General features: G+C 46.9%; 1 protein-coding gene across 1 annotated transcript; it reads right to left on the bottom strand.

Moving 5' to 3' along the window:
- Positions 1-10,616: 10,616 nt before the first annotated feature.
- NCL (nucleolin) lies at positions 10,617-22,036 on the bottom strand (the record flags this gene model as incomplete). Its single annotated transcript, XM_080689907.1, has 14 exons — positions 10,617-10,693; positions 10,803-11,026; positions 11,578-11,704; positions 12,124-12,257; positions 12,771-12,894; positions 13,748-13,905; positions 14,693-14,816; positions 16,099-16,223; positions 17,396-17,537; positions 17,729-17,815; positions 18,330-18,524; positions 18,767-19,250; positions 21,050-21,157; positions 22,019-22,036. 14 exons carry the CDS (start codon positions 22,034-22,036, stop codon positions 10,617-10,619), a joined length of 2,127 nt encoding a protein of 708 aa, XP_080546033.1.
- Positions 22,037-22,786: the final 750 nt, after the last annotated feature.

Genomic DNA, 22,786 nt, shown 5'->3' with positions numbered 1-22,786 from the left:
CCACAGAACTGATGGAGAAGCCTCTTCCTTTCTCTACCCAGGATGATTCTGAAGGGCGCACGCTTGTAATCCCAGCATTCGGGAGGCTGAGACAGGAGGATCACAGTTGGCGGACAGCCTCAGAAACTTAGGCCGCTCGCAACTTTTTTTTTTTTTTTTTTTTTTTTGTGGGTCTGGGGATGGAACCCAGGGGCATTCGACCTCTGAGCTATAGCCCCTGCCCTATTTTTGATTCTTTATTTTGAAACCGGGTCTCACTGAGTTGCAGAGGGCCTCACTAAGTAGCTGAGGCTGTCCGCGAACCGTGATCCTCCGGCCTCAGCCTCCCAAAATGCTGGGATTACAAGTGTGCGCCACCACGCCTGGCTAGCTCGCAACTTAGTGAGACCCTGTCTCAAAGAATAAATAATAGGGTTGGGGTGTAGCTTCGAGGTAGAATGCCCCTGGGTTCCATCCTCAGTACCACAAAATAATAAATAAATAATAAAAATAAAGAGCTGGATCAGCCCCAAGACCCTAAGGATGCCCAGACCACCAGAAACTGCCTCGTGACTATGGGGCCGAGATCATCTCCCTACGGCCGACCGGATCCCAGGCTTCAAAAACTGCCTGGGGACCACCAGACTGAGGCCGTCCTCACCCACCTCCTCTAGCCCACCCCTCACCAAAGTCCCCAATAAGAAAAGAGCCCTGTGCCCCCCACGACGACCCTCCCTGAGAAGGCCCGCATTCCCCCTTGAATGTGTCTCGGACACATATGTTCAGATTCCTTTCTGTCACCTTAGCCGAGGACCCGCTGAGGGTCCAGAGCTGAGGAATGGGCCCGACAACGGAGATTGCTGGCCTATGAAGGACATGACCGGCACGCAGATGCAGGGCACACGGGGCGAGGTACGGGTCCGGGTGCGCCCTTCAAGAACCCATGTGTCCAGCTATCTGGAAGTTCCTGTTCTTTTAGGATTTTAAGAGATTTCCTAGCCAGGCGTGGTGGCGCACGCTTGTAATCTCAGCATTCGGGAGGCTGAGACCGGAGGATCACAGTTCGTGGACAGCCTCAGCTACTTAGTGAGGCCCTCTGCAACTCAGTGAGACCCGGTTTCAAAATAAAGAATAAAAAATTTTGCAGGGGGTGTAGCTTGGAGGTCGAATGCCTCTGGGTTCCATCCCCAGACCCCCCCCCAAAAAAAAAAAAAAAGATTTCATTGATAGATATGTTACAACCCTGCTGAAATGTGATTGGACAAAAAGGGCATTGTCCGCTGCTAAGGGCCTGGGTGGGGAGACCCGGCAAGATCTGCCACTCAGGTCCTTTGTGTCCATAGGGGGCGGTCTGCGCAGGACCTTCTGCAGTGGCGGCCTTGTCATCTGCTCTCCAGGAGGATCAGACAATTTTTGTTTTTCTGGTACTGGAAATTGAATCCAAGGTCATTCTACCTTTGAGCCATACCCCCAACCCTATTTTATTTAATTTTGGGGGGGGCTGGAGATTGAACCCAGGGGCTTCTCCCTCTGAGCTACATCCGTCTCTTTTTGTTTTGGAAAAAGTTTTACTAAGTTGCTGAGAGCTCACTAGTTGCTGAGACTGGGATCCTTTCGTCTCCATCTCCCAAGTACTGGGATTACACAACTGGCTTTTATTGTTTACTTTGAAACAGGGTCTTGCTAAATTGCTCATACTGGCCTAAAATCTGCAATCCTCCTGTCTCAGCCAGATCAGAAAATGTAAGATTAGAATTTTAGCCGGGCATGGTGGCGCACGCTTTTTTTTTTTTTTTTTTTTTGGTGGTACTGGGGGTGGAACCCAGGGGCAATCGACCTCCGAGCTATACCCCCTGCCCTATTTTTTATTCTTTATTGGGTTTTTTCGAAGATTTAAAGAAGTTTATTAAAAGATAGAAATACAGAGGATAGGTACAGCTCCATACCAAACTGGCATGGAGGGGTGACTCAAATGAATACACCCTATTCTTTATTGTTTTTGAAACAGCGTTTCACTAGTTGCAGAGGGCCTCACTAAGTAGCTGAGGCTGTCCTTCACCTACAGTCCTCCTGTCTCAGCCTCCCAAATGCTGGGATTACAAGCATGTGCCACCATGCCTGGCTTGACACATGCTTTTAATTTCAGCACTTGGGAGGCCAAGATAGGATCACAGCTTCGAAGACAGCTTCAGCAAGTATTTAGACTCTCTACATCCTCTATAATCACACAATAGAGTTTGGAGCTGAGCGGTGGTACACGCTTTTAATCCCAGTACTTGGGAGGCTGAGACAGGAGGATCACGGTTTGCGGACAGCCGCGGCTACTTATTGAGGTCCTCTGCAACTTAGTGAGACCCTGTTTCAAAATAAAGAACAAAAAATAAGGCTGAGGGTATAACTCAGAGGTAGAATGCCCCTGGGTTCAACCCCCAGTACTGCGGGGGAAAAAATAATAAAGAATTTTAAAATTGAAAATCTTTTTTTATATTTTTACGGGTCTAGGAATAGAATCCAGGGGCATTGAACCTCCAAGCTACACCCCCTGCCCTATTTTTAAATTATTTGTTTGTTTGTTTGTTTATTTATTTATTTATTTATTTATTTATTTTTGCGGGTCTGAGGATGGAACCCAGAGGCATTCGACCTCTGAGCTACACCCCCTGCCTAACTTTTTATTCTTTATTTTTTAAACAGGGTCTCACTGAGTTGCAGAGGGCTTCACTAAGTAGCTGAGGCTGTCTGCGAACCGTGATCCTCAGCCTCCCAAATGCTGGGATTACAAGCGTGCGCCACCACACCCGGCTGAAAATCTTTTTTTTTTTTTTTTTTAACTGAAAAAGCCATCTAAAACAATAATCTAGGCTACTTAAGAATATTTGAAAAGGAAAGAAGCTAGCCTTACCAGATTAAAAATCCATTGCAAGGGAAATTTTACATTAGTTACATTAACATCGCATCTGGTACAATATACAGTCATATTAATAATACTTAATAGATAGGCCGGGCGTGGTGGCGCACGCCTGTAATCCCCACGCTTGGGAGGTGGAGACAGGAGGATCGCGCAGGTTCGAAGCCAGCCGCGCTGGCGTAAGAGACCCTGTTTCAAAAATATAAAAATAGGTCTGGGAGTGTAGCCCGGAGGTAGAAGGGCTTCCAGGAACCCCAGTACCACCAAAAAAAAAAAAAATAATAATAATAATAATAAATAAATAAATAAATAAATAAATAAAAAATAAAGAATAAAAATACTATGGCTGAGGGTATACCTCAGAGGTAGAATGATCCTGGGTTCCATCCCCAGTACTGCGAAAGAAAGAAAGAAAAAAAGAAAGAAAGAAAGAAAGAAAGAAAGAAAGAAAGAACAAAAAGTAGGGCTGGGGGTGTAGCTTGTAGGTAGAATGCCCCTGGGTTCCATCCTCAGTACTCAGCATGAACCCAGAGCTGTATACTTGGGAGGCTGAGACAGGAGGATTGCAGGTTTGAAGCCAGCCTCAGCTACTTAGCTCCTCAGTAACTTAGCAAATTAAAAAAAAAAAAAATAGGACTGAGGGTATAGCTTAGAGATAGAATGCCTCGGGCTCATTCCCCAGCATGCCACCCTCCAAAAAATAAAATTCAGGGTTAGGTATGTAGTCTAGTGGTATAATGCTTACCTAACATGCATGAGGCTCTGAGCACAACAAAAGAGAAAGAAAAAAGATAATTCATTGTATGCTAGTATATATGAAACTATGCTCTTAAAAACATATATATATATATATATATATATATATATATAACATATTGCTGAAAATTGAACCCAGGACCTCAGGACCTCACACATGCTAGGCAAGCCCTCTACCACTAAGCTACATTCTCAGCCTTTTTTTTTTTTTGCGGTACTGGGGTAGAACCAAGGGGTATTCTACCTCCGAGCTACACCCCCAGCCCTATTTTTTATTGTTTCTTTTGAAACAGGGTCTAAGTTGCGGAGGGCCTAAGTAGCTGAGGCTGTCGTGAACCATGATCTTCCTGTCTCAGCCTCCCAAATGCTGGGATTACAAGGGTGTGCTACAATGCCCCGCCCTTTTTCTTTTTAATTTACACAAAGTGAAGCCTACTAGCCTTACTGCATTTTGCTTTTTCACTTAAAAGTGAATCTGAGCCGGGTGTGGTGGCGCACACTTGTAATCCCAGCATTCCGGAGGCTGAGACCAGAGGATTGTGGTTCGCGGACAGCCTCAGCTACTTAGGCCCTCTGCAACTTAGTGAGACCCTGTTTCAAAATAAAAGAATCAAAATAAAGAATTAAAAAAAAAAATAGGGCGGGGGGTGTAGCTCGCAGGTCAAATGTCCCTGGGTTCCATCCCCAACCCACACACAAAAAAGTGAATCTGAGCCAGACGTGGTGGCGCACGCTTGTAATCCCAGCATTCCAGAGGCTGAGACCAGAGGATCATGGTTCACAGACAACCTCAATTACTTAGGCCCTCTGCAACTTAGTGAGGCCCTGTTCCAAAATAAAGAATAAAAAGTCAGGCTGGGGGTGTAGCTTGGAGGTAGGATACCCTTGGGTTCCATCTCCAGTACCAAAAAAAAAACCCAAAAACCTGACAGGTTATTCTTACAGGTCCGGGTGGAGTTGCCACATTCCCTTTGAAGCTGCTTGGTGTTCTGCCTGAAGACCCGGGAGGTCTTTACCCAGCCCGAGGCAGGACCGCGGTGGGTCAGCCTTTGTTCCTCTGACATCGTGCCCACCCCATCTGCCCTGCATTCCAGAATCCCCTTCCAGGATGCTGCGGCTGGATTCTGCCCAGAGGGTCATGTTCAGCAGGCGTGGATGGCAGGAGGTGAAGGCTCACACCGTCCAGCAGCAGCCATGGGTGGGAGCGACAATCCTCGCCAGCCTCTGCTTTGTGGGCATCACACAACTCGCGTGATTATTGGTAATGTCTGCCTTGCCTTCCTCTCTCTTCTAGGACCTTCCTGACTTCCTCTCCCAGCCCCTCCAATGCTTTTGCAAGTCCCTAACTCTCTGTACTAAATCTCTACCAGCTGAGCATGGTGATGCCTGTAATCCTAAAACTCCTGAGGCTGAGACAGGAGGTTTGCAGGCTTGTGACCAGCACCAGCTAAAATTTAGTGAGGCTCTCAGCAATTTAGCAACTTTTTCAAAATAAAAAATAAAAAAGGCTGGGATATAACTCACAGGTAGAATGCCTCTGGGGTCAACCTCCAACAAATAAATATAAAATAGGGCTTGGGGCGTAGCTCTGAGGTAGACATCCCTGGCTTCTACCCACAGCACCACAAAAAAATAAGTAAAAAATAAACTGGCCTAAAGATCTGCTCCTGCTGCTAGAAGGCATTGCTCTACACACCTGTAATCTTAGTACTTTGGAGGCAGAGAAAATGGTACAGTCCTAGCTATTTATTTTTGCAGGTCTGAGGATGGAACCCAGGGGCATTCGACCTCTGAGCTACAGCCCCTGCCCTATTTTTTATTCTTTATTTTGAAACAGCGTCTAAGTTATGGAGGCCCTCACTAAGTGGCGGAGGCTGTCCACAAACCGCTATCCTCCTGTCTCCGCCTCCCAAGCTCGGGGATTACAAGCGTGGGCCACCACACCTGGCTAGCGAGATCTTTTTTTAGAACAGAAATAAAGCAAGCTTGTAATCCCCACGCTTGGGAGGAAGAGACAGGAGGATCGCGTGGGTTCAGGCCAGCCTTGCTGTCTTAAGAGACCCTGTTTCCAAAAAAAAAAAAGTATAAAAATAGGTCTGGGAGTGTAACCCGGAGGTAGAAGGGTTTCCAGGAACCCCAGTACCACCAAAAACAAAACAAAAACCCAGAAATATAAAAATGGCTAGTGTAGCTCAGAAGTATTATACCCCACGGGGGTCAATACCCAGTACCATAAAATAAAGAAATCAAATAAGTAAATAAATAGGACTAGGTGTAGTTCTGAGGTAGAATGCCCCTGGGTTCAATCTTCCAGTACCACAAAAAGGAAAAACAAAGGTGCCCCGCACCGCGGGGAGCTTCAGGCAGGAGGAGGCTAGCAGATGCAGCCGGGAGGCAGGGCAGGGAGGCAGGTACCTGCGTAAGATCAGCCCAGCACTGGGCAGCCTCCGACACTGGCGCGCAGAGGCCGAGCAGGTCATCTCCAAAGTTGGGCACAAAGGGAAGCGGGGCTAACCGGGCAGGGCAGTGGGGTCTGCAGTTTATTGTTCCGAGTAAGAAATTATTTGCTGCTTCTTTACGGTGAGGGGAAGCAGAGACCAAGCTCTAAGGAGATAAAGGGAGAACTCTCGAGAAAGGGCACAGAGCAGGCAGCCAATCCGTCCTGGACCCACTTGGAAATGAGTTTGCGGGGGGGGGGGGGGGGGCTGAGCGGCTCCCTGCACTCACAGCTGAACTGGGAGCCCAGACCGGCGGCCCCCAGGTTCTGCACGCATGCTGCCACCTGCTGGAAGATGACGGAAGCGCCAACAACCATTTGCTAAAGGCAACCCACTGCTTTTCTAAAATGGCTGCAACCCACCAAACTGGAAACCAGCGACGCCCAAGAGACCCAAGATTGCAGGGTTCTGGCCCCTAATCCCCAACCCTGGCATCCCTTTTGGCCCTGCAGGATAATCACCCTGCACAGAAAATCAGCTCATGCCTGATGTGAACCAACAGGGCTGGACCTTTTTCCTTCCCTGAAGGAACGAGTTAACAGTGCAGCCCCTGGGACCTCAACTCCCTGCCCTCGCCATGGCGGACACCCCCGGCAGTCAGCATTCAGCCGCCTTGCCGCGCCCAGGCGAGTGCGCATGGTAACGCCCTGCAGGATCGCCTGCGGTGGGAGCCACCACCTCCCTCTGTTGGGCTGCTGGCAAGGGTCAACTCCAGCAGCCCCCTTCCCACAGCAGAGGAGCCCACCAGGACCCCACTCCCAAAGCTCCTGCCACTCACTTTGCCAGTGACCACTGTGCTTTTACTCCTAGCAATCGCAACCCACATTTCAATAGCTTCCAATGTAGTAGGAGACTGAACCCAGGACCTAAGCTACACCCCCTGCCCTTTTTCTTGCAAGTCTCAGTAAACTAGGGAACACTGGCCTTAAACCTGTGCCACCCCAGCCTTGGCCTCCCGAGTACTGGGGTTAAGAAGGGCTATCACTACTTTTTTTTTTGTGTGTGTGTGTGTGTGTGTGTGTATAGATGGAACCTAGAGGCATTCGACTTCTGAGCTACACCCCCTGCCCTCTTATTTTAGCTGAAGCTGAGGCTATCTGCAAACTTTGATCCTCCAGTCACAGCCTCACGAATGCTGGGATTATACGGTTTTTTTTTTTTTTTTTTTTTTGTGGTACTGGGGTTCCTGGAAGCCCTTCTACCTCCCAGACCTATTTTATATACTTTTTTTATTTTTGGAAACAGGGTCTCTTAAGCCAGTGTGGCTGGCTTTGAACCTGCGCGATCCTCCTGTCTCCGCCTCCCAAGAGCAGGGATTGCAAGTGTGCCACCACACCCAGCTACCAGCTTTTTAAGCCATATTTTAGCAAGACCTCAACCGCAGAACAGGACCACTTTTTTGATAAGGTGTAGGGTAGTCATTTGACCCAAGACTTGTTAAGGGCAGCCTGCTTCTGAACCCTTTTCTTCCTGTCCTCCTCCCCCACTTACTTTACCGAATGACCAGAGAAGTGAAGATCAGGACAGTGGACTCTGAAAATGAAATCATGGACTTAGACATGAATTTTGTCTGACAAATCCATGTGACCCTGGAGAGACTTCATTCCTTTTTTCGAGGATCCAAGGTTTTTTTTTTTTTTTTTTGCTGTGCTGGGGATGGAACCCAGGAGCATTCTACCTGAGCTACACCCCCCAGCACTATCTTGTAACTTGAAGTCTCCCTGAGTTGTAAAGAGCCTAGTATCTGAGTCTCAGCCTCCCAGCTTTCCCCAGTTTGCTTGTCCTACCTGGTTTAGCAAATTGGAACAAGTATTGGAATTGTTTCAAGACCTTCATCCACCCTTACAGGGCCTAAGAACTGTTTGGGAGGGCTGCATCGCAAACTGTGCACGTTCAAGTTACTCTCAACCCTGCTAGATTAAAAAGCTAACAAACTTGACGTGTGGCTTCCTTTGAAGGTTCTGCCTTTCTTCTTCCTAGGCCTGCCCAGACCCTAACCCTCTTCTTCAGTTGCAACGTTTCCTCTAGGACGGCAGCAGGGTGATATACATGTTCTCAATCTAACAGTAAAGCTGGTCAGGGAAAAATCAAGCCAGCCATACGTTCTTCAATATGTCTCCAGGAATTTTTTGCAGTACTGGGGATGCAATCTAGAGGCTTTGTACCTCCAAGCTACACCCCCAACCCTGATTTTGTCTGTTTTACAGGTCAGGAAATGGAACCCAGGGGCATTGGACCTATGAGCCATACACACCCCACCTTATTTCTTTTTGCAGTACTGGGAATGGAACCCAGGGACATTCTACCACCAAGCTACACCCCCAGCCCAATTTTTTTTTTTTTTTTAGTCCTTTTTATGTTTGAAAGCCTTAAGTTGCAGAAGGTCTAAGTTGCCTTTGACAAATGCAAACCACAATCCTGTCTCAGACTCCCGAATGCTAAAATTTCAATTGTGTGCCACCATGCTAGGCTTGGTCTTTTTTTTTTTTTTTTTTTTGGTGGTACTGGGGTAGAACCCAGAGGCCTTCTACCTCTGGGCTATACTCCCAGACCTATTTTATATTTTTATTTGGAAACAGGGTCTCAGTTGCCGAGGCTGGCTTTGAACCTGAGTGATCCTCCCATCTCAGCCTCCCAAGCGCGGGAATTACAAGCGTGTGCCACTACACCTAGCAGGCTTAGTCTATTTTTGAAACAGGATCTTAGCTGTGAAGGGCCTTGCCTAGTAGCCGAAGCTGTCCAGAAACCGCAATCCTCGATCCTTCAGTCTCTGCCTCCCAAATGCGTGTGCCATGCTGACTTAGCACTTTTTGTGGGTCTGGAACCCAGGGGCATTTGACCTCCGAGGGGTCTAAGTTATAAACCTCACTAAATAGCTGAGGCTGTCTGCGAACTACAATCCACCAGTCTGTTTCCCAAATGCTGGGATTACAAACATGCGCCACCACGCCCAGCTCAATTTAGCACTTTGAGCAATCTGATTACAAACAGGTTTTCATTTTTATTTTTCGATAATGGGGATAGAACCCTGGAGCATTGTACCTCCCTAGTTATACCCCCAGCCCTATTTTTTATTCTTTATTTTTTAACAGGGTCCCACTGAGTTGCAAAGGACTGAAGCGAACCAAGATCCTATCTCTGCCTCCAAAATCCTGGGATTAAAAGCCGTGTATCACCAACGCCCAGCTCTAGAGCAGGTTTTCAGACTCAGCTACGTAGGTTCGCACTAAATCCACTGGTACTAGCCAGGCATGGCAGGACACGCTTGTAATCCCAGCATTCAGGAGGCTGAGACTGGAGGATCATGACTCACGGACAGCCTCAGCTACTTAGTGAGGTCCTCTGCAACTCAGTGAGACCTGGTTTCAAAATAAATAAAAAATAGGGCAGGGGGTGTAGCTTAAGAGGTCGAATGTCCCTGGGTTCTACCCCCAGATACGCAAAAAAAAAAAAAAAAAAAGAAGAAGAAGAAAGAAAAGAAAAGAAATCCACTGGTACCAACACGCCCTTGACCCAGGGTTCATGGGTATAACTTCACATGTAGTAGTCAAGGTGTGTGGAAGCTAGCCAAGTCCAGCCTGGGCAGTATAGCAAGACCATGCCTCCACTAATAATAAAGGGGAAAGAGGCAAGGGGTACTAAGACCAGACAATTCTTCAGAAATGCAAAGTTCCAAGCCAAAGGCTTTTTGTTAGTGTACTTGGGTTGGTAGTTCCTGTCCTGGCCCAGTTCTGAAACCTCCACTTACCTATGAAATCCAATTTGCCAAAATCAGAAACTGATACTTTCAATTACCTATCTTAGGTCTGACCAATGTGCTCTTCCCAAAGCACTTGTTCAGGACTCTGCAGCACCGGTGAAGCCATCACTGTGATCTCAAGTTCAACACTCACAGGGCTACAAAAGTGGGACACCTCCCCACTCAATGCTCCTTCTGAGCCTGGGATTCTTGAAAGCAACGCATATTCTCACTAGGTGGGGTAGTTCTGATCAGCACAGCTGGCTTTGCCAGGCTTAGTAATGTTCTAAGAAACACATTCCTTTAGGAAGTACAAGTCTGGCACCAGAGTTTAGGACTTTTAATTTGTCCTAAAGTCACTGAAGCAAAAATTATGATAAAACATTCTGCTTTCCTTTACACCCCCAACGCCAAAAAAAAACCCAACAAAAAACAAAAACAAAACTATTTGTAGGAAAAAAATGGTTTTGTACATGGGATGAAACAATATAAATTTAAAACTTACAGATAAGGGTTAGCTCTATCACTCATCTCTTTAAAAAGTTTATATGAATATCCAGTCAAAACCAACAGGGCATCTCCTTTGAAATGTTATCTATACGGATTTCCAAGTAGACCACAGACTGCACACTGTCTTGGAATGTCCTCAGAAGGCTCTGTCATTGAACAGGTAACAGAGTAAAACCCCAGAGTCCTTTCTTTCAAATGGAAGAGGGAAAGACGGGGACGCAAGAAACTATTCGAACTTCGTCTTCTTTCCTTGTGGCTTGTGGTCTCCTCCTCCTCCTCTTCCTCCTCGGAAGCCTCCCCGCCCTGCAGAAGGCAAGACATCATGAAAGGAGGGTAGCAAAGCTGCCAGACAGCACAGGTGGGCAGTGTATGGGCATGGGCAGCACTGCGGAGACAGCCCTATCCACCTTACCTCCAAAGCCGCCCCGGCCTCTGCCGCCAAATCCGCCGCGGCCGCCGCGGCCACCGCCACGGCCTCCAAAGCCGCCTCTGCCTCCGCCACGACCCCCGAAGCCACCTTCACCCTTGGGCTTGGCCCAGTCCAGAGTAACTTTGTTTCCATCAATTTCGCCATCTTCCATGGCCTCCTTGGCAGCTTTGGCATCTTCCTCACTGTTGAAATCTACAAAACCAAACCTAAACCAAAAAAAACTCCCATTATAAAACAAGCGTGTCCAAGCAGCAAACCCATCTCATGCTGTACGGTTACCACAAAAGGAGCCTTGCTCAAGCCAGAAAAAACCTGAGTGGTAAGAAATTCCCTCTGGAAAATCCTAACTGGCTTAAGCAAGTCTAAATCTTGGAATGACAGCCAGGCATTACAGCACACACCTGTAACCCTGGTATTTGGGAGGCTGAAACAGGAGGAGCTTAAGTTCAAAGCCAGCCTCAGCAACTAAATGAGGCTTGAAAATAGCAAAACACTATTTCCAATCAAAAATAAGGCTGGAATAGAGATCAGAGACAGAATGCTCTGTATTCAACCCCAGCACCACAAAATAAATAAATGTATTTTGGAATGTCTCACAAAATAGCTGAATACACCTCTATAAAAATAGAAGGTAAATAAACGCTAGTTCTGTGAACTGTCTCTTCTTCTCGTGCGAATCCATTAACTGCCACCAACTGACAGAAAGGAGCTCAATGAGAAGACAGGCCAAGCAGAAGACCTCTTTTCTGTGCCTTACCCTTTGGAGGACCCAGTTTCCCGGTCTGTGACTATCCTGGCACGAACAGAACCATCAAAAGATTCCTTTAAGGTCTCTTCAGTGGTATCTTCAGATAGGCCTTTGACAAACAGTGTTTTTGATGGCTCTGGGGAAGAAAAAGTTTTTTTATTTGAAGTCACAATCATAATGACACCATCATACAATATCCAATGTCTACTTTAGCTGAAAAAGCAGTATCAAGACATCTCGAGCATACATTTTTTGTTACCAATGCATTTGAGTTCGTTTCAGCACTTTATGGAATAAACCGAACCCATATACTGTCCACCAGCTATAACAGGCAGTCAAAGGAAAATTGATTGCTCGGAGCATAACAGCAGGATCAGAACTTGACTATCTAGAGGAATTTTCTTAGATTTCATCATTTTTTTCCTCAGGTCATCAGTCATCATATCCAGCTGTCACTCACTCAGCAACAGAAAATGTCTTGTGGGAAAAGTAGATGCAAAAACTTCACACAACAGGATGCCACCCCCTAGCCAGGATCCTGCCAATACTACTTACGGCTTCTTGCATTAGGTGACCCCCTAGGTGGCTGCAACTCCAGCCTGATGGCTCTGCCTTCAATTTCCCTTTTATTGCAAGAATTTAAAGCTTCTTTAGCATCTTCAAATGAAGCAAACTCTATATATGCATACCTGAGGACGGAGAGTTAATAGTAAGAGAGTGTATTTTACCTTTGAGACCTATTTATAATAGATGTATCCACAACTGTTAAGATGGCTCAGACAGGAGGATTGTGGTTCAAGGACAGACCCAGCTACTTAGTGAGGCCCTTTTAAACTCAGTGAGACCTTATTTCCAAATAAAGAATAAAAAAATAGGGCTGGGGTAGAGCTTGGAGGTAGAATGCCCCTGGGGTTCCATTAAAAAAAAAAAAAAGGAAAATCTCAGTGGCTTATGTTAAAAAAAAAAAGGTGTATATACATTATGAGTTTTAGGAAACTAATACTGTCAACTCGAGGAAAAACATCCCAGTTTACTCTGCTGAATTGGCATTTTGTATAAATTAATAGCCATACTGGTCTAGAAATTCGTTCCAATACACAGAGGGACAATGGGCTGTATTATATATGTATAATGTTATGTGTTTGATTACAAAAACTTTTCAATAAAAATAACCCACACCCAACATTAGGATATTATTTTACCCTTTAGATTTGCCATTTTGGTTCTGGGGCACTTTGATCAAGGTTGCCTTCTCAAACACCTCCTGAAGAGTTTCTTCTGTTGCACTGTAGGAGAGGTTGCTCAAAAGCAGAGTTTTTGATTCACCTATAAATAAGAAATATCATATTCTTAAAAGTAAAAGTAGTTCCCAGTGCAGTCACAGCTTGCTCCTAAAATTAGGGTTTGGGAGGAACGCTAGTGCTACTGTAGGTAAAAGCTCACTTCTGTTCATCATGCTGGGCATGTGTGATCGTGTTCCACGATTCTCAGGCGTAGGCTATTCTACACCTTCCTTAAACATTTGATTTTCCAAATATAGCCTATGCCATTTAAAGTACAAAACACATACCTATGAAGGGAGCTAGATGAACCTGTATCCTCACCTCCAGATCTCATTCATAAAGACTAAATATTATGTAAAAAAAAGTAACTTTGCTTGCTCTTTAATTAGACTGAATATTCAAAATGTATTTAGTAAAAGATGCAAATGATTTCCTACTCTCAATTCTGGAACTCTAACAAGCCTATAAATTATTACTAACTGCCGGGCTTGGTGGCGCACTTTTAATTCCAGCACTTGGGAGGCTGACAGGATCACACAAGTCGGCTACTTAGTGAGACCCTGTTTCCAAATAAAATATAAGAGGTCTGGGAGTACAGCCCGGAGGTAGAAGAGCCCCTGGGTTCCACCCCAGTACCACCAAAAAAAAAAAAAAAAAAAGTTAAATTCTTACCACTCAGCTGGGTGTGTGGGTGCATGCTTGCAATACCAGTACTTGGGAGGCTGAGACAGAAGAACCACAGGTTCGAAGCCAGCCTTAGCAAGCTACTGAGGCTCTCAGTAACTTAGAAAGACCCTGTTTCAAAATATATAAAAAAAAAAGATCGTGGGTGGAACTGGGAGGTAGAATGCCACTGTGTTCAATCCCCAGCACCACACAAAAAAAGAATTCTTTACCACTCCATGTGCTGTTCTTTCCACCTCTGTAGTCTTGACTTTGACCTTTTTCTCCAGTATAGTAGAGGGAAACAGACCGCCCATCAATCTCTGTTCCCTGCTTTTCTTCAAAGGTTTTCTCTGCATCAGCTTCTGTCTTAAATTCAATATAAGCAATCCTACAGAAACGATAACACATTAACACAAATACCCTCAATGAGACCTCTGCATGGTCAACAATAGCGACACGGGTCAGGTATCAAGGAATACACAAATTACAGCACAACATTTCAACTCAGCAGTATCCCTTCCTTGTATAGTACCAGGTATTGAACGCAGAGGCAGTCTATCTCCAAGCTACACCCCAGCCCTATTTTTATTTGCTTTTGGTGGTACTGGGGGTTGAACCCAGAGGCATTCTACCTTCCAACTACACCCCCAGTCCGATTTTACTTATTTGGAAACAGGGTCTTCCTAGGATGATCTGAGTCTCACACTACTTGATGAAGCAGACCTTGAACCTGAGATTCTGTCTCGGCCTCCCAAGTACTGGGATCACAGGCATGTGCCACCAGGTCCAGCTTATTTTCTATTTTGAAATAGACAAAAAGTTGCTGAGGGTGGCCTAGAACTTGCAAATCCTCCTGGCCTCAATCTCTTCCCCAGCCAGCAATGTAATCGTATGGGGGCCACTGTCACAGGCAGCCCGCTGCGGACTCAAATGTGGCGCCATGACCACAGCAAAGACGCGGACTATAAGGTAGAAGCGCTTCTTACTCCTTTATATGTAAATCACTCTCTAAATAAAGTATATAATCCCAGTGTATAAGCAGAAATTTGAGTAAGTTTCTAGGTTAACTTGCCCAAGATCAAACACCTAGAAAAATGGACCAGTATTTTTCATAAGGCAAAATTCAGTATCTTGTTCAGAAGTAAACATTTACCACCCGACAGACAGAAACATACCCTTTACTCTTCCCGTCTTTGCTGACTAATCTGATCTCCACAGCATCTTCAAACACTTCTTTTAATTCATCTTGAGTGACTTTGTAAGGAAGATTTTTGGCCAGAAGAGTTCTTGCATCTCGGTCTAGATTTAGAAAAAATAAAAATGACCAAACAGACCAAAGGAAAAACACTCTAAAGACACAGTTCCATATACAAAAACACACGTTATGATGTACAAGGCACTGTGCTAAGTATGGAAACAGAGCAGTGACATAAGCAGTCCCTCCATGTTGTCAGCTGATGTCCAATCACCTGCTGAATTTAAACAAAGCTTAACCTAGATGTTCATAAACTCTAAACCAAGAAAATTATGAATACAATTTAAAACACACTGTCATGTTTTAAAATCTAATTATATGGTTGATACATGTGATACTTAGTAATTTATTGGTATGGGGATGAAACCCAGGGGCATCTGACCTCAGAGCTACACCCTCTGCCCTATTTTATTCTTTATTTTGAAATAGGGTCTCACTAAGGTATGGAGAGCCTCATTAAGTAGATAAGGCTGTCCACAAACCACAATCCTCCAGTCTCCCAAATGCTGAGATTACTAGCATGCCCCATGCCCAGCTGAGACTTGTGATTTATTATATTTGCATGCATCTAATACAAGTTGTATATCCCTTTCTGAAAAATCTAAAATGGCAGCCGGACGTGGTAGCACACGCTTGTAATCCCTGCGCTTGGGAGGCTGAGACAGGAGGATCACGCAGGTTCGAAGCTAGCCTCAGCTGTCTTAAGAGACCATGTTTCCAAATAAAATATAAAATAGGTCTGGGAATGTAGTCCGGAGGTAAAAGGCCCCTGGGTTCCATCCCCCAGTACCACCAAAAAAAAAAAAAAAAAAAAAAAAAATCTAAACTGGCCCCAAATCTTAACTGACATGTTACAAGTAGAGAATGCCACAAATGACCTTACGATGAACCCATCAAATCCTACCTAGAAGCTAAGCTGGGTATGGTGGTGCACACTTATATTCCCAGCATTTGGGAGGCTGAGACAAGAGGATCACAGTGTAAGGTATACGTGAAACCTAGGTTAACCTCATTGAGTATGTACAAACTCCAAAAGAATACTTCTAGGTTCGAGCAATTCTGATACAGGATACTCAACGAATGACTCTCCAGAGTAGACTACGCATGCTTACCTGTGTCTTCCTCTGAGCTATACCCCCAGCCCTATTTTTTTATTTTGAAACAGAGTTCCTCTAAGTAACTGAGGTTGCTATGAACTTCGATCCTCAGGTCTCAGCCTCCCCAATGCTGGAATCACAAGTGTGTACCACCACACCCAGCGTTTCAGCCCTAGTTTTATTACTCTGAATACATTATCACAAGATCTCCCAGGCCTTACATACATACCTTTCTTGCTATCTTTTCCTTTGGGTTTTTCTAGTTTAATTTCATTACCAAAGAGTTTTAAACCAGTGAGTTCCAAGGCTTTTTCCAGGTCCTCTGCAGATTCAAAATCCACATAGCCAAACTTCCTACAAAGTAGAGAACAAAATGACAAAATCAAGGGCCGGGCGTGGTGGCACACGCTTGTAATCCCTGTGCTTGGGAGGCGGAAACAGGAGGATCGCGCAGGTTCGAAGCCAGCCGCGCGCGCTGGTTTAGGAGACCCTGTTTCCAAATTTAAAAAATGTAAAAATAGGTCTGGGAGTATAGCCCGGAGGTAGAAGGGCTTCCAGGAACCCCAGTACCACAAAAAAAAAAAAAAAAAAAAAAAAGACAAAATCAAGAGACAGAAAGGCCACCCCCATGAGCCGGGCATGGTGGCGCACGCTTGTAATCCCAGCATCCGGGAGGCTGAGACCTGGAGGATCGCGGTTCGCGGACAGCCTCAGCTACTTAGTGAAGCCCTCTGCAACTCAGTGAGACTTGGTTTCAAAATAAAGAAAAAAAATAGGGCTGGGGGTATAGCTCGGAGGTCGAATGCCCCTGGGTTCCAGACCCACCAAAAAAAAAAAAAAAAGGCCACCCCCAAAAAACACATGTACTGTGGACATAAGCAACATTAATGACACAGATTTAACCAAAGCCGGGCGTGGTGGCGCACGCTTGTAATCCCGGTGCTTGGGAGGCTGAGACAGGAGGATCGCACAGGTGCAAAGCCAGCCTCAGCTACTTAGTGAGACCCTCTTTCCAAATAAAGTATAAAATAGGTCTGGGAGTACAGCCCAGAGGTTAAAAAAAAAAAAAAAAGATTTAAACAAAAAGTATCTGCAGTGTTGGGCATTTTTTTAGTGGTGCTGGGGATGGAAGACCTATTGATCTTCTATCAATAAGCTACACCCTCCACTCTCATTTATTTGCAAATGAAGTCTCACTATGATGCTGAGGTCGGCCTCTCCTATTTAAGCCTCCCAAGTACTAGGAATACAGGCGCCCATCACTGCACCTCCAGAGTTAAAATAAAAAACTCCGCAAATGCTGAGGAGGGGGACCCCCAAGTTCAATACCTGCCTGTACAACTTTGTAGGTCTCATATATAACCACCACCAAAAACCCTGGAAGAGTTATGATCAGTTGTGGAAATTTCCAATTTGGGGTTCATGAGCAGTGAATGTTCAGCATCTCTAAAATGCTGAACAGTTAAAAGGTAACTGGAAAAGCAGCATCAGCAAACCCATGTGTCGACATGCTGCGAGGAACTTACCTATTTGTACCAATTCTGACATCCACAGCAGCAACATCATTTTTTGCAAAAAGTTCACTGATACCAACTTTTAATTCAGGAGCAGATTTGTTAGAATTCAGATTTCCGACAAAGAGATTGAAAGCTGTAGTCGGTTCTGTACCTGAATGAAAAGTGAACTATTAGTCTATTTGAAAAGCAGAGTCCAAATCCATTTCCAGCTTAAAATTCCTATTCCCAGCACATCAGCATACTGCAGTGTGACATCAGGTGTCATTCAGCATTAAGTCCCTTAATCTTCATCATTTGTGCTATTACCATCTCTCCTTGCCTCCCCCTACACTTTGCGATTACCTTCCACTTTCTGTTTCTTAGCTTCAGGGGCTGCCTTCTGTTTGGTCATTTCCTTCTTTCTTTTTCCAGGTGCTTCTTTGACAGGCTCTGAACAAGAAAAACAGATCACTCACGAGTAGCCATATATATCAAGTATCGTTTTTATGACACTGGGTATTAAATCCAGGGGGCATTCTACCTCCACACTACATCCCCAAGCCCTATTTGATCTTTATTTGAAAATAGGGTTCTCTTAGACTGAAAAGTCTCACTACTTGCTGAGGTGTCCTTGAACCAGTGACCCATCTTAGCCTCCCAAATATTGGGATCACAAGAGTATGCCACAATGCCTGGCTCGTTTTTTTTTTTTTTTGGGAGGGGGGAGTCTGGGGAATCAAACCCAGGGGCAATCGACCTCCAAGCCTGTTTTTTATTCTTTATTTTGAAACAGGGTCTCAATAAGTTGCGGAGGGCCTCACTAAGTAGCTGAGGCTGTCTGTGAACCATGATCCTCCGGTCCCAGCCTCCCAAATGCTGGAACACAAGCGTGCGCCACCACGCCCGGCTCTCAAGTTCTTTTAATATAGCTCAGGCAAAGTCCTTCAGAATCTAACTTGGTTACCTTCTTCCTCCTCCTCCTCCTCGTCCTCATCATCTTCATCCTCCTCATCCTCATCCTCGTCGTCTTCATCATCCTCGTCCTCATCATCCTCATCTTCATCCTCCTCAGCCACACTCTTGGCTTTCACTGGAACAACTTTTGCAGCTTTCTTTCCTTTGGCTGGTGTGACCTCCATAGCTTCTTCTTCTTCAGAGTCTGAAAAGGAAATTGCCTAGTTAAAAACTAGAAAAACCTCCCAAGTCAACATGAGTTTTAGAAGAACTAGAGGAAATGTAATCCTGCCATTGTGTTAGGTTATGGGAAGAACAGTCCAGAAAATACCCAGACGAGTTTAACCTAATCCTCAGGTAGTCAGGAAAGGAATACGCAATGTTGCTTTCAGAACCCACAATAAGATATCCTGTCAGAACAAGCCCAGGCCCACCAAGAGAACTCACCATCTTCCTCCTCTTCATCCTCCTCCTCCTCCTCCTCATCGTCGTCGTCGTCGTCATCTTCATCCTCATCCTCGGAGGCAGGGGCAGCAGCTGTTGCTTTCATCACTGCCGGCTCAAATTCATCTTCATCCTCCTCGTCGTCCTCCTCATCCTCGTCCTCCTCCTCACTGTCGTCCTCGTCCTCATCACTGTCATCCTTCTTGGCATTTTTGCCATTCTTTGCCCCCTTGGCTGGGGCTACAGCTCCCTTCTTACCAGTGGTTGCTACTAATGCTTTGCCCAGGGCGGCTCCCTTTTTGCCTGGTGTGGCTACTACTTTGGCTGGTGTGACGGCCTTCTTGGCTGGTGTGGCTGCTGCTTTTTTGCCTGGGGTGACAGCTGTTTTCTTGGCAGGTGTGGCGACTGCAACCTTTTTTGTTGGGGAAACCACCACTTTCTTTGCTGGAGTTGTAGACTTCTTGCCTTTTTTCTGAGGGATGACAACCTTGAGAATAAAGAAAAGCAAATACCAAATTACTTCCCTACAGTCAAGATAGTCAGGATCCTAAGGAGTGTTGGACCTTGTACTGCATGGTTCAAGACCTTAAGTAGCAAGCCAGGTGTGGTGGCGCACGCTTGTAATCCCAGTATTTGGGAGACTGACAGGAGGATGGCACAGGTTCGAAGCCAGCCTTAGCAACTTAATGAGACCCTGTTTTCAAACAAACATTCATAAAATAGGTCTGGCAGTATAGCCCAGAGTTAGAAAGCCTTGGGTTCCACCCTCAGTACCACACACACACAAAAAAGACCATATGCATCAAAGTCTCCGGGTCAGGTTATATGTCCTTTATGCCCGTGATGTCAGGGCCCTCAACAGGTAAAATGATATCCAAGCATAAGGGACTCTCCCCAAAGCTTAAAATATCCCAGAACCAAGCCTCTGAATCCTGCATCTTATAATTTATTTTGGTATTAATGATTGAACCCAGGTTCAACTAGGTTGCTGAGAATCCTGCTAAGCTGTCATGGAACCGGGATCCTGTCTCTGCCTTCACAAATCCTGAAGATCTAAGTCATGTGCCATGCTCAGCACTACACCTCACATTTTGTGTGTAGTATTCAGAATTAAATTGCAAGAGGCTGGCCTCAAATCTGATCCTCCTGTTTCAACCTCCCAAGTGCTAGTCTTACAGGCATGCACCACACCTGGCTTAGCACCGCATATTTTTTTTTTGAAGATTTAAAGTTTATTAGAAAGATAGAAATACAGCCCCATGCCAAAATGGCATGGGGGGAGTGACTCGGAATGAATACACCCAGCACCGCATACTTTTAAATCTCAACTTTCTATACTGCCAACTATGTTGTTTTAGGAATTATGAAGGAGCATTTGAGTATTCATAACACTATACACAGAAGACTGTTACCTGTTACGATGGCATTTGTATAGTAGTAAAGGCCACTGAAAGTTCTTTAAATACTAAGGACTGAAACCAAGAGGGGTTCCACCTCCAAGCTACACTCCGTCTTTACTTCAAAGCAGGGCCTTCTCTAAGTTGCTAAAGCTGGCCTTGAAACTGCAACCCTTCAGTCTCAGCCTCCCAAGTATGAGGGTGTAATGAAACCAGTGTCACCACGCCCAACACGAAAGCTTAATCCTAAAGACCTAAAATAAAACTAGTAAGACTGAACAGCCCTTGTAAAATTATGGAGCAAAAAGTAAGCATACTAGCCTGGTAAAAACCATCATTATCTACGCATTTAAGCCTACTCAAAGGTATTTCTCGTTAATTACAATTTCACCTGGCAATATGCATATTACTAAATTCTAAACAATAAACCCGAGCACAAGTGTACTCAAATAATGAGCAGGCATGCTAAAAAGGGCCAACTGCTAACACAGAGGTGGCAGCCCTCAATCCACATATCATTACAGTGATTAGTTTTACAACTCATATATAATTGGAGAATAGGAATGTGGGGAGGTTACCCTGAGACCTGAATACAATGTTCAGTTAGCCACTTACAGCGTTCCCTTATTCTAATATGTGGGCCCAAGACAAACATATTCAAAGTGAAAAAATGATTCAACACCACACCAAGCCCAGCAGAATGAACTTGGGGGGGAAAAAACCCTCCTCAGATATTCTGTCTCAAGCTCACATTCAAATACTTACCCAAAGGACAGTTCAACTTGCAATGCATGAATATCTTATTTTGCTAATACTTTCAGACATCCAACACCACCTGTTTTAAATCTCCAACTGAGCCACAATTCTGCTTCAAGATGGACATAATTACCTCTTCTCCGCTGCTCTCATCTTCTGACATTTCCTCATCCTCACTATCTTCTTCTACCTCCTTTGGGGGAGGAGCCATCTTTTTGGAGTCACTTTGATTTTTACCGGCCTAGAAATGAGCACAATTAGAATATCACACCTCCATTCACACTTCAGGTCTCCCATGCCACCGTCTTCCTCCACAGAACCCACTTTCCACCCTGCTAAATAGCCCAAGGAACATAAAAACTATTCTTGCTGGCAGCGCCAAGTTTTCCAAAGAGAAAAACCTACATACAATAAGAACACAACTCGAAAAAATAGCCTTTTAAAGTCCATTTCTTTTAAAAGTCAATATCCCTGCGGCACATTTTGGTGCCCTCACCTGAATCTAAATTAAAGGTCTTCAAGGCACGCCGAAAAAGTCAGCTTCGGTCCTCGGGTCTCCCGCCCCCAGTCCACAGCCCGCCTCTTCCGACGGGGGCCACGTGGATAGGACTCGGTGTGCCACCATGTGCCTGGCCACCCAGGGCCCCCTTTCGAGCCCACCACGTGCCGGCCGGGCCGGGCGCAGGAGGTTCCCGGGCCGCCCAGCCAGGCCCCCGGGGCCCACCCCGCCGGCCCGGCCCCGAGCGCCGGCCCACGTGGCGGGCGGCGAGCGGCCGCACGTGCGCCGGGGGGTGGGCCCGGCTCGCTTCCGTCGCGGGCGCCGGCCTCATCCGCACGCGCCGGGCCCAGCGCCCTCCCCACGCTCGGCGGCCAGGCTCCCCTCGCCGCTCTCGCCGGCCCCCCGCACCTGCCCCAGCTCTTCACCTCGCCGCCCCGCAGCCAAGCGCCGCGAGACCTCCCGCTACTCGCGCGAGACTTCCCGCAGCATGGCGCCTCGAATGCGCCCGGGACTGCGCGCAGGCCCTCCTCCCCGCGGCGCCGTGCGCGCGCGGGCCTCGGAGAGCAGGCCTCGACATCCGTGCCAGCGCGCCGAGCCCCTTACCTTCGCGAGCTTCACCATGATGGCGGCTGTGACAGTGGCGTGTGCGGTGGGCGAGCGGCGCGGACGACCTGAAAGAACCGAAGCGACGCCGATGGCGGCCGCGGGTACTGAAGATGCCGGAGCACGTACGCCTCGCGGCCAGCTACAGCTAGACACTGAGGCGAAAGACTGAGCCTGCCCAGTAATCGCCTCTGGAAAGGCGACGACGGCGCCCTCGTGACGCCGCTCCGACCAACCAGAGCTCGCGCCCGCCCCCTGAGCCAATCGGGAGCCTCTGCCCCCGGCCGGCGGGGGGCGGGGCCCGGGCCGGGGGGGGGGCGGGCCGAGGCGGCCAGTGGGGGGAGGGGTCTGGCGGCGGCGCTCCGGAGGCGGAACTCGCTTTGTGCAAGGCGGGCGCTGATTGGCCCGCGGGCGCGCGGGTCCCCGAGCGTTCCTGAGGGGCGGGCGCTCGCGGCGCCTGCGCGGTGGGACGGGAATTTTTGGCGCCGGCCGAGACGCGAGTGCCGGGGCGGGGGCGGCGCGGTCGCTAGTGGCCGCACTCTCCTGGGTTCTGCAGGCTCCGGCGGTCTCAGGGTTCGCGGATCGCCCTCACCCTAAGCTCTACACTGGCCTCCGCGGCCCTAGAGGGAGCAGTTCGCCGTGTGTTCCTCCCGATGAGTCCGAGAGCGCTGGAGGCTAGGGTTGCAGAGTTCACCTTAGGCCTTTCGGGGTCCCTCCTCTGCCCTGCCCTCGGAGGAGCTGGGGCCAGAAGCACCCCCCCGCTGCAGG

This window comes from Muscardinus avellanarius (genome assembly GCF_963383645.1).
Source record: "Muscardinus avellanarius genome assembly, chromosome: 2".
Lineage (NCBI taxonomy): Eukaryota > Metazoa > Chordata > Mammalia > Rodentia > Gliridae > Muscardinus > Muscardinus avellanarius.
Note: the sequence above shows the minus strand (reverse complement) of the source record. Positions and strands in the feature narration are given on the sequence as shown.